This window comes from Genypterus blacodes, unplaced genomic scaffold (genome assembly GCF_046128005.1).
Source record: "Genypterus blacodes isolate CSIRO-AG114 ecotype Tasmania unplaced genomic scaffold, CSIRO-AGI_Gbla_v1 ptg000141l_1, whole genome shotgun sequence".
NCBI lineage: Eukaryota > Metazoa > Chordata > Actinopteri > Ophidiiformes > Ophidiidae > Genypterus > Genypterus blacodes.
In genome coordinates, this window is record NW_027466943.1 from 849496 (window position 1) to 863509 (window position 14014).

Consider the following 14014-nt stretch of genomic DNA (forward strand, 5'->3'; position numbering starts at 1 on the left):
TGAAATCGCGATTCATCTGTGAAGACCATTCTGCATCATGCCGGGAGTCATCAACGGTGAGCTTAATTGTGACGCCAAACTGCAGACAAATCCAGACCCCGATGAGGAATGTGAGCACGCAAATGAGCTTCACTGAACTGATTTCTGACAGTTTCATCAGCTATCCTTGTGTCTGGCCTCAGATGAACCCACAAATGAAGAAGTCAGATGTAGCGGTCCTCGGTTGGCGTGGTTACACACGGTAAACAGCAATGAGCTTTTTCTAAATAGATTTCTTAGTACCAAAAAATAAGAGCATCTAATGCTGTCAAATATGCTAATTGATCCTCCTAGGACATTACAGAGACATAGATTACAACTGTTGATTTAAACTACAAGTTCCACATACAGTAAGCTAGCGCCTATTAGTATGGCATGGAAAATGTTTCTTGGGGAAACCTGGTTTATTGTATGTACAATCTAATCTTACATTTGACACACTGAAATGAAATGAAAATACACTAAGATGAAGGCAGATGCTGAAACTCCAATTCATGCATTTGTTACTTCCAGACTGGACTACTGTGATGTCCTCTTCTCTGACTTGAGCTCCAATGCTCTGAAAAAACTTCAGCTTGTTCAAAACGCAGCAGCAAGGCTCCTGACTGAAACTCATATATTTTAGCACATCACACCAGTTATACGGTCACTACACTGGCTTCCTGTCAGTTCCAGGGCTGATTTTAAGGTCTTACATCTTACCTATAAGATACTACATGGACTGTCTTTAATATGTCCTTCTGGCAAACCTTGAGATCTCAGCAGGCAGAGCAGACTTTTGCAAATAGAGAATTTGGGAAAGTCTTTTCTCTGGAACACACGTCCTGCACTCGTTAAAGACTCCCTTGAAAATGATAAATCCTGTCGAAAGACGCACCTATTCTCGGTATACTTCGATAATTGCTAACTCACCAATGAACAGGAAGCACAGTCCTCTATTTGCCAACCCAGGCTCTCTCTCTCGATCCTTCTTTAGCCCCTCAATATCATATCCTGTGACTCGACTGACCACTTCTTTGGCCTATAGGCCCCACACACCCTTGAATGTGGGGTCACCAGGTCAGCTATTCTCCATCTCTGTGGCTCCTGAGCTGTCTCAATGGTCTCACCCAGAGGGAGGTCGGGCAGACCACTCCCCATCACTTCCTTCCCACCCTGCCATTTTTTTAACCACCACCCTGCAAAATCATTTGCTTACCCGGACTGCTCCCTCAACTACCTGCATGAACTACTGCTCCAGGAGAGAGACTCTTACTAATAGGATTGCACTGTATTGTGCTCATATCATTCTCTCTCTCTATCGCTCTCACCCTCCTCTCTGTCTTGCATGTTCTTTCCTAATGCATGGCTGTTTGTGTTTACTGCTTGCATGCTTTATCGTACTTTTGTGTAATCCCACAGGAAGTTCCCATTGTACACCAGGCATTCGAGGAGGGGGAATCTCTCATGGCTCTCCCGAGGTTTCTTCCTTTTTTCCTTATCCATTGAGGTTTTCTCAGGAGTTTTTCCTTGTGTTCCTCGAGAGCCCTGGGCAGGGTCAGGAGTTTTTCCAATGTTGTGTGCCTTTAAAGCCCTTTGAGACATATTAGGCTAACCAAATAAATAAAGTTGTCGATGAGATGACCTTTAATACTGTATGACTCATTAGATCTTAGATCAGGGTTAGTGGCAGAGAATTAGCCCATTGATATATACTGTAGGCTCTAGGAATAATTGATATTTTTTTAACTGAATTGTATTAAGCTGGGCAGTTGCTGATCATTAGTAGGTTAAGTTGACAGGTTAAGTTGGGTTACCTTTAGTGCACCAGCATCCGCTGCAGATCCAGGGTCCACACCAGTAATGAAGATACCCAGTCCATACTCAGCACCACCCCTGATCATCAGGCCAAGAGAGCGACCATTATCCATGTTTAGGTTCACCTGAATGCAACGACAGCAAAAAGGAGATGACCTCGTTATGGGTTTAGTTCTGCATATAGCGTAAATGCATATTGTGTTACACACATGGACCCATCTACCAGAACCATGACAATTTGGCGTCACTATTACCACTGCGGTACAGAACACAATTATTTAATCACCAATAACATTTTTTTTTTCAAGAAAAGGAAGTTACCCCTCTGATCCTGCATGAAGAGAGATGGAGAGAGAGAGAGCGAGATTATGTATGTATATATTTTTTTTTTTAATACAGTGATGTCATACATTATGTGATGATTGATGTAATATATAAACATGTGTATATATTACATCAATGTATGTATATACACTGTATATACTGTATATATGTGTGTGTGTGTGTGTGTGTGTGTGTGTGTGTGTGTGTGTGTGTGTGTGTGTATTGTATACATATATATATATGTACATTATTGCATCATCACTGTATAAAATTATTATTGCAGTAATCATCCAATTACATCCATGCTCACCTAAATATAACATGTGAGCAGTGTTGAGAATAGTGATTTCACCTGCTGCTTGACCTACATGTAAAAACTGCTTCTGAAAAGCTTTTGGGTTGATCACTCATCAACTGATCCCCATTAAAATATGCAGAAAAGTGCAGAGCTGAGTGCAGAGGGACAATCTGTGGCTGCTTAGAGCTTCCTCTAATGCAGCAGTTTAGACATGAAGAAAGTCATTGTAGGGAGAAAAAGAAGAAGAAAAAAACTTGATTTCCAATCCCTTCCCTACTCCTCACCAAAAAGTAATAATGGTAATAATAACAATAGACTTCCTCTCAAATCCTCTCAAAGATTATGTTATTGTTGTGAAATCCGGAGAAAATCAAGATCAATTTCCTGTTCTTTTTTTCTTACACAACCAAGTTCATATTCAGTTCTGAGGGCTACGTGAGCAATGCTTGACCAATTCTTGGTCCCATCATTACATCATTGTCAATGCCTATGGTTAACTATCTTTAATGCCTAATAACCCCACAGCTAGAGATATAGAGCTCCCAATTTTTTGATCCAGTTCAATAAAGTAACTGTGATTCACTGTACTTTAAGACAGCGCTAATTAAACTAAAATGTTTGCAATATAGTCATCAGAAGCAGATGCTTGCTTAATAGTGAATTGTCAGAAATAGTACAGAAAAAAAGTTCCACAAATAAAAATTAATACTGTAAAATGTGAAAAATTATAATGTAAGAAATTAAGAAGAAATTACAACTCTTTGAGACATAATTATTTTGTCAGCCAATGAGCTACTTGGAAGTCTTATTTTTTTTTTGAGACACTTTTTTTCAGTGTCAACATCATCATCTTTTTCTAGTTGTTTCTATGCTGTGTGAGGATGCCCATCTCAGACACCATATCTGAGACTTTGATCGTCCATGTGGTGACTTAAGATTTTCAGTGCTGGTTTATAAATCACTGAATGGTTTAGGGCCAAAATACATGTCTGATCTTGAACCATCCAGACCTCTCAGATCGTCAGGTTCAGGTCTGCTTTCTGTCAGAGTCAAAATTATGCATGGAGAAGCTGCGTTCAGTTTTTATGCTCCACATATCTGGAACAAACTCCCAAAAAACTGCAGGTTAGCTGCAACTCTCACTTAAAAAAAAATCAAGGCTGAAGACTCTTGTGTTTGCCTGCCTTTAATTAAACCAAATCATCTTTCACTGCACTGTAACTTAATTTAACTCAAATGTAATTTATACCTGTTTAAGCTTGTTTTAATTTTCTTTAGTGTTTTCTTTTTTTAATTGTATTGAAGTGACCTTTTCTTTTCCTGATGCTTTAATATTTTATTGTAAAGCACTTTGAATTGCCTTGGTGCTGAAATGTGCTTTATAAATAAAATTGCCTTGCCTTGCCATCAGAAGTGGAGGGGTTTGTGCTCAAAATGATAGCAAAGCATATCAAAGGATTTCAGTCATTTTACACAATGAAAAGATACAATATTTACAAATTATCTAATATTATTTCGTTGCTTAGTAATTGAGGATTTGTTTTCTTGGGAAAGTTGAGGCAGGCAAAAAGGATACATAAACCTTAGGGGATAAATAAAACATAATACAACTTTAAAAGGTAGCACTATGAGTAGAATGTCACGATAATGAACTGGCACGTATTCACAAGTTATTGAATAACTGTGTGGTACTTCCTGTCACAAAATATCTTTTTCAGGATTTAACGTCTTTAAACGTCTGACCAATCCACACCAAGTTAAATATCAGGTAAAAAATCCTATTGAAAAGCAAATGTTAGTGCTACTTGCTGGCAGATCTGTGGTGGATGACTTTTTGATGAGTGTTTTCCACAAATGTTACAAATCCAAAGGTCATGGTCCCTGTCTCAAAAAAGCAATATTCCAGTCGTGGACTGACTGACTCATGAGCTGGAGGAAAAATCTGCAATACACTCTTATCTCTGTTCGACACATTTTAATTAAATAAATTTGATCTGTTTGGCATTGTCGCATGGTATGAAACATTTTCAAACAAGACTCAGTTTGGAAACCTTGTAGAACTGGAATCAAAGACAGTTTGTAGAAGTCAGTCTCTCAACATTTCTAAAGATTCTGAGGAAAGCCTGTGCTTTTCTTTGCATCTTCCCCATGCAGAGGAAGGCTGAGCTGCTGCTGCTAACAACTGACAAAGGGACTCTCTCAGTGTAAAATTTGCCCATGCTATCTTAATTGTTATTTTGGATTTGCGTGGTTGGAGTTTTAATTCTGCTCTGGCCAGAAAATGTCTGTTATCTTTATATTAAGATAAGCAAGCAAAACGGACAAATGTATGACATTTGGAATGTCAACAAAATGGTGTGCTTTCAATTAAAAAATAAAGAAGAACATGGCCATTTAGTAGTTTGGCTATTCAGTTGTCGGTGCCTGCAATATCAGTTCTTCTAACTAAAGTGTTTTTGTTTTGTATGTGTGTTTTGTGTTGCCAATTAATATGAAATGCATCAGGAGTAGTGTGTACCAGAGCTGAATTTAATCATAGTAGGCATGATCCTTTCAGGGAGTCTGAGCTTTTCTCCCCATAGCAAGGCCGCAACCCAGAACACTGGCAGAAAGCACCAGGTCAGCTGAGGTTAACTGAGGTAACACTAGCACTCATAGCCATGCACTTGTCTAACATACAATTATTGGCTAATAAAATGGACAAACTCTTCAGCTGTATTTCTACACACTTTCTACACTGGTAGATTAAAGATGTTCTGTATTATTATGTTCCCTGCATTACACCGGCAGGCTACACGACCTACAGAAGTCACCACAAAGCTGAGGAGAGCACTAAATCTTGCAGAGGCGGTACAGCAGTCCTTGTAAGATTGTCATGGTGTATTGACATCAAGGTAACATCGGAAATGCAGTGTTTCAAACTGAGTGTTTTGAGTGCGAGCATCGTTGTTGGTTGTTTGCGAAAGTAAACATACATGCTGCTTTGAATTTGATGATTTTAAATTATTTTCCTACACATGACAAATGCAAAACGTATTTCGTTTGGGTAGTTGCCATTGTAGGTCAGATGACATTTGTGTATTCTGAGATAAATTTGCTATCAACCTTCTCCATGATGGGGAGATGCAATTCAGTAAACATTGTCTGCATATATGTATGGGGGGGGGGCATGGATACAGCTTTAAGTTTTACATATGCCTTTCAGTGTACACATACTATCACTCCAATCACTCACACATCATTCTTACCGTCCTATCCTCCATGGGGTTTCCTTGCCCCTGGTTGATCTCGTGATTATCAGGTGGTGGGGAGACGCTCCGGCCCTGAGGGTCCACCCAGCTGTATACATGGTTGGTGATGTAGCCTCCGGGTATACGACCCATAGAGCACACGGCCATGGCCAGCCTCTTGCATCCCTTCAGTACCTGCACAACAACAGGGACATTAGTTTGTGCTTCTTGGCTGATTTTACATAAATAATAAAAATGTGTTTGCATAGTATAAGGTCAGTGTAAAGAAACAATCCTTGAGGAAGGAAAAAAACATGCATTTAATGGGACATTTCCCAGCTTGCACAACTTATGTGAAATATAGCCTTTGCATTTAACCCATCATGCATAATGCATGAGCAGTGATCAGCCACTGTGCGGCCCCCAGGGACTGACTACAATTCTAAGCTAGTGCCTTGGTCAAGGGCACAAAAGCAAAAGATGAACCTCTCTGGAATGTCGCATCAAATAGGGTGCTGATCACCACAATTGTCTTGGTCAAATTGGGTTCAAGGAACAAATGAAGTACTTAATCAGAGAACATTTACGGATTATTGAGGTGAGTGTTTCAGGTCTCCAGTCGTTCAGGCATGTCACCTTGGGTGCAGACCAAAGATGTCAGGGAGCACACTTCGAGACGAGCATACAGTGTGTTCAGCTCACCAGGGTATGGGGTTGAGGCGATCTGCACAACTGGTTCTCCATTTGAAGTCTGTGGTAGCCTGTGGTCACCGCTACAGACTTGTTACAGTGTTCTTGTTGAATTGATCTACCACTGTCTTTATACTACTGATCATGAGGCATAACCCCCCTCCTCCAGCTTTTCCATGGAAAGCTTTTGTTTTGTCGACGCGGTGCACAGAGTACCCTGTTGGCTCGATGGCAAAAATGCACACTCTCATATGGCTTGTTGTCCAGTGACTGTACATTTGCCAGACGAATGGTGGACACAGGGGGCTGTTTGGCCAGTTGTCTCAATCTGACCAGAACGCTGGCTCTTTTCTCCCTCGTCCTCTGGCGACACTTGGCTAGGCTTTGATGAACAGAGAGTCTACTATGTCTACAAACAGAGAGTCCAAGTTGACATGGCGGCCTTCACGTACTGTCGCAAAAACGGTTTTCCAAATATGAACATCTTTATTTTTGCATTTTGAAGACTTTGCTAGACCATAAAATCGATTTTGAGATTAAATAGATGCCATTAAGCAAGCCATAGAGCAATTTAAGGCAATTCTGTACAGTTTCAATTCTGTTTCAGCCATGGTGGCAACTTAATTCAGACACAAGTAATCATGTGTGAAATACAGCAAAATCTTCATGCCATCTAGTCTGTAACACAAACCATATGTGCACAGTCATCAGTCACACCGCCTGGCAGGCATTCTGCTGGCAGGTCTGACTAATCACTGAAGTATTAAACTAAACAGAGACTCTTGACTAACAGTCTGTCTGTTTTTTGGCACCCACAGATTATATTCTGTTTAGCTTTTGTCATCAGAAGCTGAAGCGTAGTTCTTCTTGATCACATTCTGCTTGAGTGATTTTCTAATCCCTTGGCCTCTTTAAACTGGTGAAGCTCCATCACCTCATGCATCTGCTGTCACTGCATAGAACTGTTTTCTGTAAGAGTGGCAGAGTTAGGCTTTGGAAACCGCTGACTGTCCCTATGCAGACGTGGAAAACACACCAGGAAGAACAAGAAGGATGGAGAGTGAGAGAGAGGAAAAAGTGTCACGCTGGCAAAAATGTCAGGCCTATTATTATACAGTACATGGAGCAGATTCCTTCCTGCACCAAAGCCTTTGATGGCACTAGTTTGTGGTCTTGTCCCTTGATGGCGTAAATGCCACCTTCAAAACCCCATAAGAGAGAGACTGATTTAATTATCTATCCCTCCCACATGTTTCAGAACTATGTACTTGTGCCACAATTTATTCTACCACCATAGTGGTGGTTGTATAAATAACATGGTGGTGGTGCATCTGTTAATTCTGGAAAGAGAATGAAAACAATTGAAATAAATGATTATGTCTGTATTTGTTTTGCACTCAATTTTAGAGCATCACACATGAGAAATTGCTGTGAATTATCATAGATTTGGTTGTCTGCCTGTGAGGTGATGCTTGATTCAAGTTTGAGAACCACTGTTGTAAAGAAACTTTACAACAGCAGACTTTTACAGAAAACAAATCTGTACAAGCTGAAGCAGAGGTCAAATCTTTTCCACATCAAATTTCCACTTTTCTACCTGAATCTTGATAGATTAAGACATTCCTAATCAGATTTTTAATAATATTTGAATCTGCAGATGTTTCAAGCTATGATATGATAACTTTGAAACCAACCTAACCTGTTTTAACCAGATTTTGGAAGTTTTGGGGTTCAATTTTCGTTGATCATGCACTGTATTCTTACAGAGTGTTTAAGAATGTATACTGAAAGTTAAACAGACTGAAAACTCATATTTAAACAGGTTTGTGTGAAGTAGGAGATTATTGTGAGTGCAACAATCAATGAAAATGTTATTAGAATATGCCGCTTGATTGTCAGTCACATGCCATTAGTGCTTCTCTCCTCTTACTGCAGTGCAGGGCAAGTCAACAAAAAACCAACCAGGTGCTGGTGCAAAATAGCAGACTGACTGCAAGAAAATCTCACAGTGGAGGCAAAAGACAAACAGCGTGTCTGCATGAAGCTCGAGCCCTTGCACTTAGCAGCCACTTTGTATTCTCTCATTATTACTTCCCATCTGTTTCCCTCATCTAATTCAGACTTTTACACCCTGCCAATTGTTATCTCTAACTAACTGATTGTGTGAACGGACAAACCATTCAAAGAAAGGTTTCTAATCCCTACCTTGGTCCCCATTTGGTTTGTTCAAGGCAATACGTCTTAACCTCTGTGATGTCTGAATAAATAATGTTCCCACAGGGGTCACTATTATATTATTAGCACCATATTTCCTTTATTCCTGTTCCTTTTCTTCATTACATCACCTCATCAGTCTCATTATTGAGTGTTTCCTGTTAAATACCGTTCTCTGTATTGCCACCTGGGATTGGATTCAGCCACCCATGGCCCTGTACAAGATAAGCAAGTATCTAGAATGGATGTTCCAACCCAACAATTTGGTGATGGTGAAGTTTATGGATGGCTGATCCCAACAGTCTTGATAGATGTTCAGCGCTCAGTGCTGTGACTGCAATGTGCCATTCCAGTGGTACAGTAGCCGTAAATCAGCCTACCCAGCTCGTTCATCACAGCCGAAAGCAGCAGAAAGACTGAGTGTGCTAAATTGAAGGGTGGAGGTACTCACACATGAACCAGTATATAAAAACAAATTCATGCACACAGACACACAATACACCAGCCACTTTGACACCTCTGCATGTTATGGCTGCCTTAATGGTTGAGTTGTGTGCCCCTTCAAATGTGCAACAACTGAAGATCAATCCTGTATAAGTAGTCGTGTATAAATGTGAGATTAAAAAAATGTATAATTATAGTACTCTACCTCATCTCCAGTCTCAAAATAGACACAAGAGACAGGGGTCACTTTGAAGACAGACTGCAGGCCTATTACTAAAAGAATGATTTATATTAAACTAAACCAGAAGTGACTCCTCCTCCTTCTCCTCAGTGCCCTCCAGGCATTTGTATGCAATAGTCATCTCAAGGTGTTTTGTGTTTTAAATACAATTTATAGGCTCCTTATGTTCTAAATGTCTAAGTCTAAAAGCAGCTGTTCAGAAGTCAGAGAAACAGCCCACCCCAACATGGTGTCTAGGGGTCATTGAGCTCCAGTGTGATCGCCTGTGGCTTACTGCACCATGCACAATAGACTGGACAGCATGATTAGTTTGAATCATTTCACACACTGACGTATAGGCGTAGTCTATAGTTATCTTGTCAACCGAGGGTGTTCATTAGCGGCTTATGTCAAAGTTTCATTTTATCAAACTTGGTAGGCAGGTTGGACATGATCCAGGGAAGAATCCATTGAATGTTGATACCTGATGGTGGCGCTCTGCACTTTTATAGTTTGGTCCATAACCTTTGAACTGTAAGTCACAAAATCATCTTTTCTGTTTTCCTTAGATTCTTTGGGTCAAGCCCCATCCATCCAGATAGCTCACGCCCATTTGTACCTAACTGGATTTTTCTGGGGGTCAATTATCACAAAACTATAACAGAAGTAGAATCAATCATTATTTTGGTTTGTCAGTAAGCTCTCGATAACCTGTTAAACTGAGTCACTGAGGGATAATTGGACATATGTGCTCTCTTTTATTTTGTGTCCCACCTGTGATCCAACTACAATGTGGGCAGTCCAGAAGTCTGTAGCCAATACAGCAGAAGAAGGAAGAATCCTCCCGGAAGTGAGACTGAGGTGGTGAGGTTTTATAGTTAGGTTAGTCGGGTTATGAAGCTTAAACCTACAACTACTACATGGACAACATTTTGTACATAACTGAGACAGAAGTACATTTTGGCGTTATGCAATAGAATACAATCACATCCTTGTTGTCGGACCACAGGTGACAGAAACCTTTTGCTGTAGGAACAAGGTTCATTGACGTGGTAGTCAAGAGCAGTAAATGTGTGAGAAATCAAAAGGAATGGTCTGATGTAATAGGAGTAAAACATGCACAATCGTGCAAACAATGTGAAAAATATGCTGCGCAAGATCCCAACCCTGTGGGGACTTGTGAATGCCATGTTGAATAATAAAAGTTCAACCAAAGAATTGAAGTCAGAATATCAGAAGGTACTACCTTAAGGACTGCTTTTGAATAGGGGGATGTCATAAGAGGCTCTACAAATGAAAGTTTCTCAAAGAAATCACACAAAATCAAGCCAGACAGCAGCTCTGCTTAAAGAAATGATTAAAAGATTAATGCAAATGCACAAAATAACCAGCCATTATCATATCAGGGTTCTAGCTGAGGGGAAAAGTACAGGAATGGGTGCTGAAAAACAAATGTATGCTCATGTTTTAAATATTTTGTCAGACCTTTGTCATCTTGTGTGTCTTCATTGGGTGTGAGGCTGTGTAGTGTTCTTTAAAACCACTCTACAATAAACTGTCCTGCACTGTCCCCCACTCAGACATGATGAATTGGCCTGCTGCATTGTTGGCTGAGCCCAAGGCTGATGTTTCTGCAAACCTTTGACAGGACATAATTTATCCTGCCAGCATTTTAATATTACGACCTATATATCAGCATAGCCTCCACCAACAAAGTCCCTTTCTTCACTTAAGGTTTTCAAAGGCACACTCAATGTATTTCCATAGCAAGGACTTTGGCAGTATTGATGGAAGTCATGTCTCATAATGCAAACATATTTGATCCAAGTTGAAAAATCCATCTTAGGTTAAAAGAAGTGACACTTCCTCAACAAAATAATGAATTTCATAAATTTCAAAGAAAACCTTTATTTCCTAGTTTGAATTGTGTGAATTTGAAAAACTGAATGATGTTCAGACTTGGGGAATGGTTTTCTCCTTGGGGGTCCTCACACTAACAAATGAAAGAAGAAATGCATATTTTGGTGCAACGCATCTATTTTAACTTGTGTGAGGCAGGCAAGTGAACATTGTGTGGCTGCCTACTTAACAGCAGACAACTCTACTAATAGTGGTCAGAAGTAGCAGACTCATACTGGCAAACATACTAGGCAGGTGCCAGGACACAATATGAAACTGAACGGACATTGCTGCTATGTGCTCATTCAACTTTCCCCTGAGAAATCGAGGGCAGCAGTTTAATTGCATTATATTTTCACTAATTAAAAATTCTGGTGGATTAGGTCAGTCATGACTCTGTGACACACAGAGATTCATACTTGCTTTTATGTCCTCTCATCTTGATTACTGCAAAGTCTTATTTACTTGCATCGACCATCAGCTGTGGCACAGCTCCATTTTGTGGAAATTGCTGCGACAGGGCTTCTCGCCTGAATGTGGCCGTGGGACACGTCCTCCTGCTGGCATTTTTACATACCTGTGAGAGCAGGTATGTAAAAATGCTTACATACCTGGCATACCCGGGCTCAGTTCAATCACACTTTTGACCTGTAACAAATCACCTACTATACAGTATATACAGGTATATAGTTTTTACATATACAGTATGTATATTGGGCATGAAGACCTCCAAGTGAAAGATCGAGGGTAGTCTTGTTTGTGATTGAATCACTTGATGCTGACCTCCAGCGTTATCTGACTCAGCTGAAGAAGTTCTGACCTCTTACTGCATTCCCTGCACTCACTCCTCATCATGTCCCATCCGCAGGGAGCAACATTGCCATCCCAGCAGATGGTTCCAGTACACTAAGTAGACTGTTGGCACACTCAGTGCCTCCAGCCTTAAACCACTGCAACTCCACAAATTCCATTTCGAGACAGTGTTTTAGAAAGTAGAATAGAAGGGACAGTGGTATTTCAGTGCATGCAGGCTTGTTGAGCACATGGTGCTATTTGAGCTGTGAATGCTTTCCTCACATTCTTACATTCTTTGTTTATCCTATATCTAAACGTTCATTATAATACTGACTTTGCTGTTACTTTAAATTAAATCCATTTGCCTATCCTTCTTAACAAAGATGTCAGCAAATTTGAAGAGTACTGCAATATGAACAAAAGTGCAATAACATTTGGTTGCAAACACTTTACACAAATAAGTTGCTTTTTAACAGCAGTATTCCTTCTACACAGTAGCAGTTAAAATATTTATTGTAAATCTAAACTTAAACATTGATGTAATCACACACACACACACACACACACACACACACACACAAACACACACACATAGTGTGTGTGTGTGTGTGTGTTACAGCATTTGGCCAGGACACTGTCAAACGCACTCTTCTGCAGATACTGTGCCAGAACTGTGACAGAGACCATGCCTGACGCAGGTGGCGTGTTCAAAAAGCAGACATCTAGCAGCAGCGATCATATTTCCTGCACTATCTGTGATAAGTTTGTTGACTTAATTTGAAACGTTCCACTGCTGTGCAACATGAAAATGTTCTGGGTACGTTTCAGCAGAATGTCCTCTTTTCATTTCAGTCAGAGCAGTGAATGCAGCTCCCTGTTCATCAATATAATGCACTGTAACTACGAGGTATCATGGTTACCCAGCAATGTCTAGTAGTCTCCAGTAAGAGCAACAGTTGATGCACGTTGTAACACCGTTGCTTTTGTAGTCCTCTCCTTTTCATACAACTTATGTATTCTTCTTGTGATGGTGCGTGTTGAGGGAGGCTCATACGGACCGTCATTTGTTGAGATCCGACATCTTCCACAATACTAATCGGCCTGCAGTTTGTAGCTAGTGAGCAACGGACTTTAAAATAATAATCATTTTTAAAAAGGCACGATAAAATAATTGTCGGCTTTAATTAATCAATGCTTTAACGCGATAATAGCGCATTAACTTGCCAAGCCCTACTTTATAAACATACATGAAATAAGTTACCTGGACTAAGGAAGGCAGGGACATATTATCAGGGCTCTACACACATTACATTGGTGAATATGATTGGAATCATACTGAAGTGACATCTATAACACAGATCAGTGGAAAAACCTCAATATATATTTCATTATTATCTATCTATTATCATCTTTTTTTCTTCCTTTTTTTTCATAAAAGCTATTTTCATTGGGGTATGACAGATGAGGGAGGCTCCCCCGACCGCAATCCCTGAATGGTAAAACAAACTTTCTTCAAGCTGATTGACTGATTCTATCAGAATTTATCTGTGCTCTGAGGTTTAAATGTTAGTTTATTATATATTCATTTTATATCATTAGTCTTTACTGGCTTTCCATCAATTACCATTTATGCTTCAAATAATATCCTGAAAGCATCTGTCAACTGCTTCATAAATCTTCATACAACACCAACACCACTCAATATTCAACAAAAGCCAGCAAAAAAGTGCAAACACACAAATAATTGAAAAACCGGTGACTGAGAACAATTCATTCAAATGAAAACAAGTCATTTTAGTTAACTGGCCAATCACGGACCTCTGTTCACATTGGGACGTCTGGCTTGGCCAATCACAAATCTTGGTTAGGTGAGGGTGGTGGAAGTCTTCATAACCTCTTCACATATAATTCTTCATTGAAATTCAGACATTCAGACTTGAAATTCTCTTCCAAGTTTAGTAACGGTGCTATATTTATCAAGTGTCGTACAAGAAATCACTATACAGTTGACAGTTATAACTAAACACATCTGAACTGAACAAATCTCAAATGAAAGTAAAAAAA

The 14014-nt window shown here is 39.8% G+C and overlaps 1 protein-coding gene across 1 annotated transcript in view; it reads right to left on the reverse strand.

The window, feature by feature from the left end:
- whrnb (whirlin b) overlaps positions 1–14014 on the reverse strand; it is a 56016-nt gene that overhangs the window by 29833 nt on the left and 12169 nt on the right. The window contains 3 exon segments of the mRNA XM_076165124.1: positions 1836–1961; positions 3708–3716; positions 5707–5883. Coding sequence (XP_076021239.1) covers positions 1836–1961; positions 3708–3716; positions 5707–5883 — 312 coding nt within the window.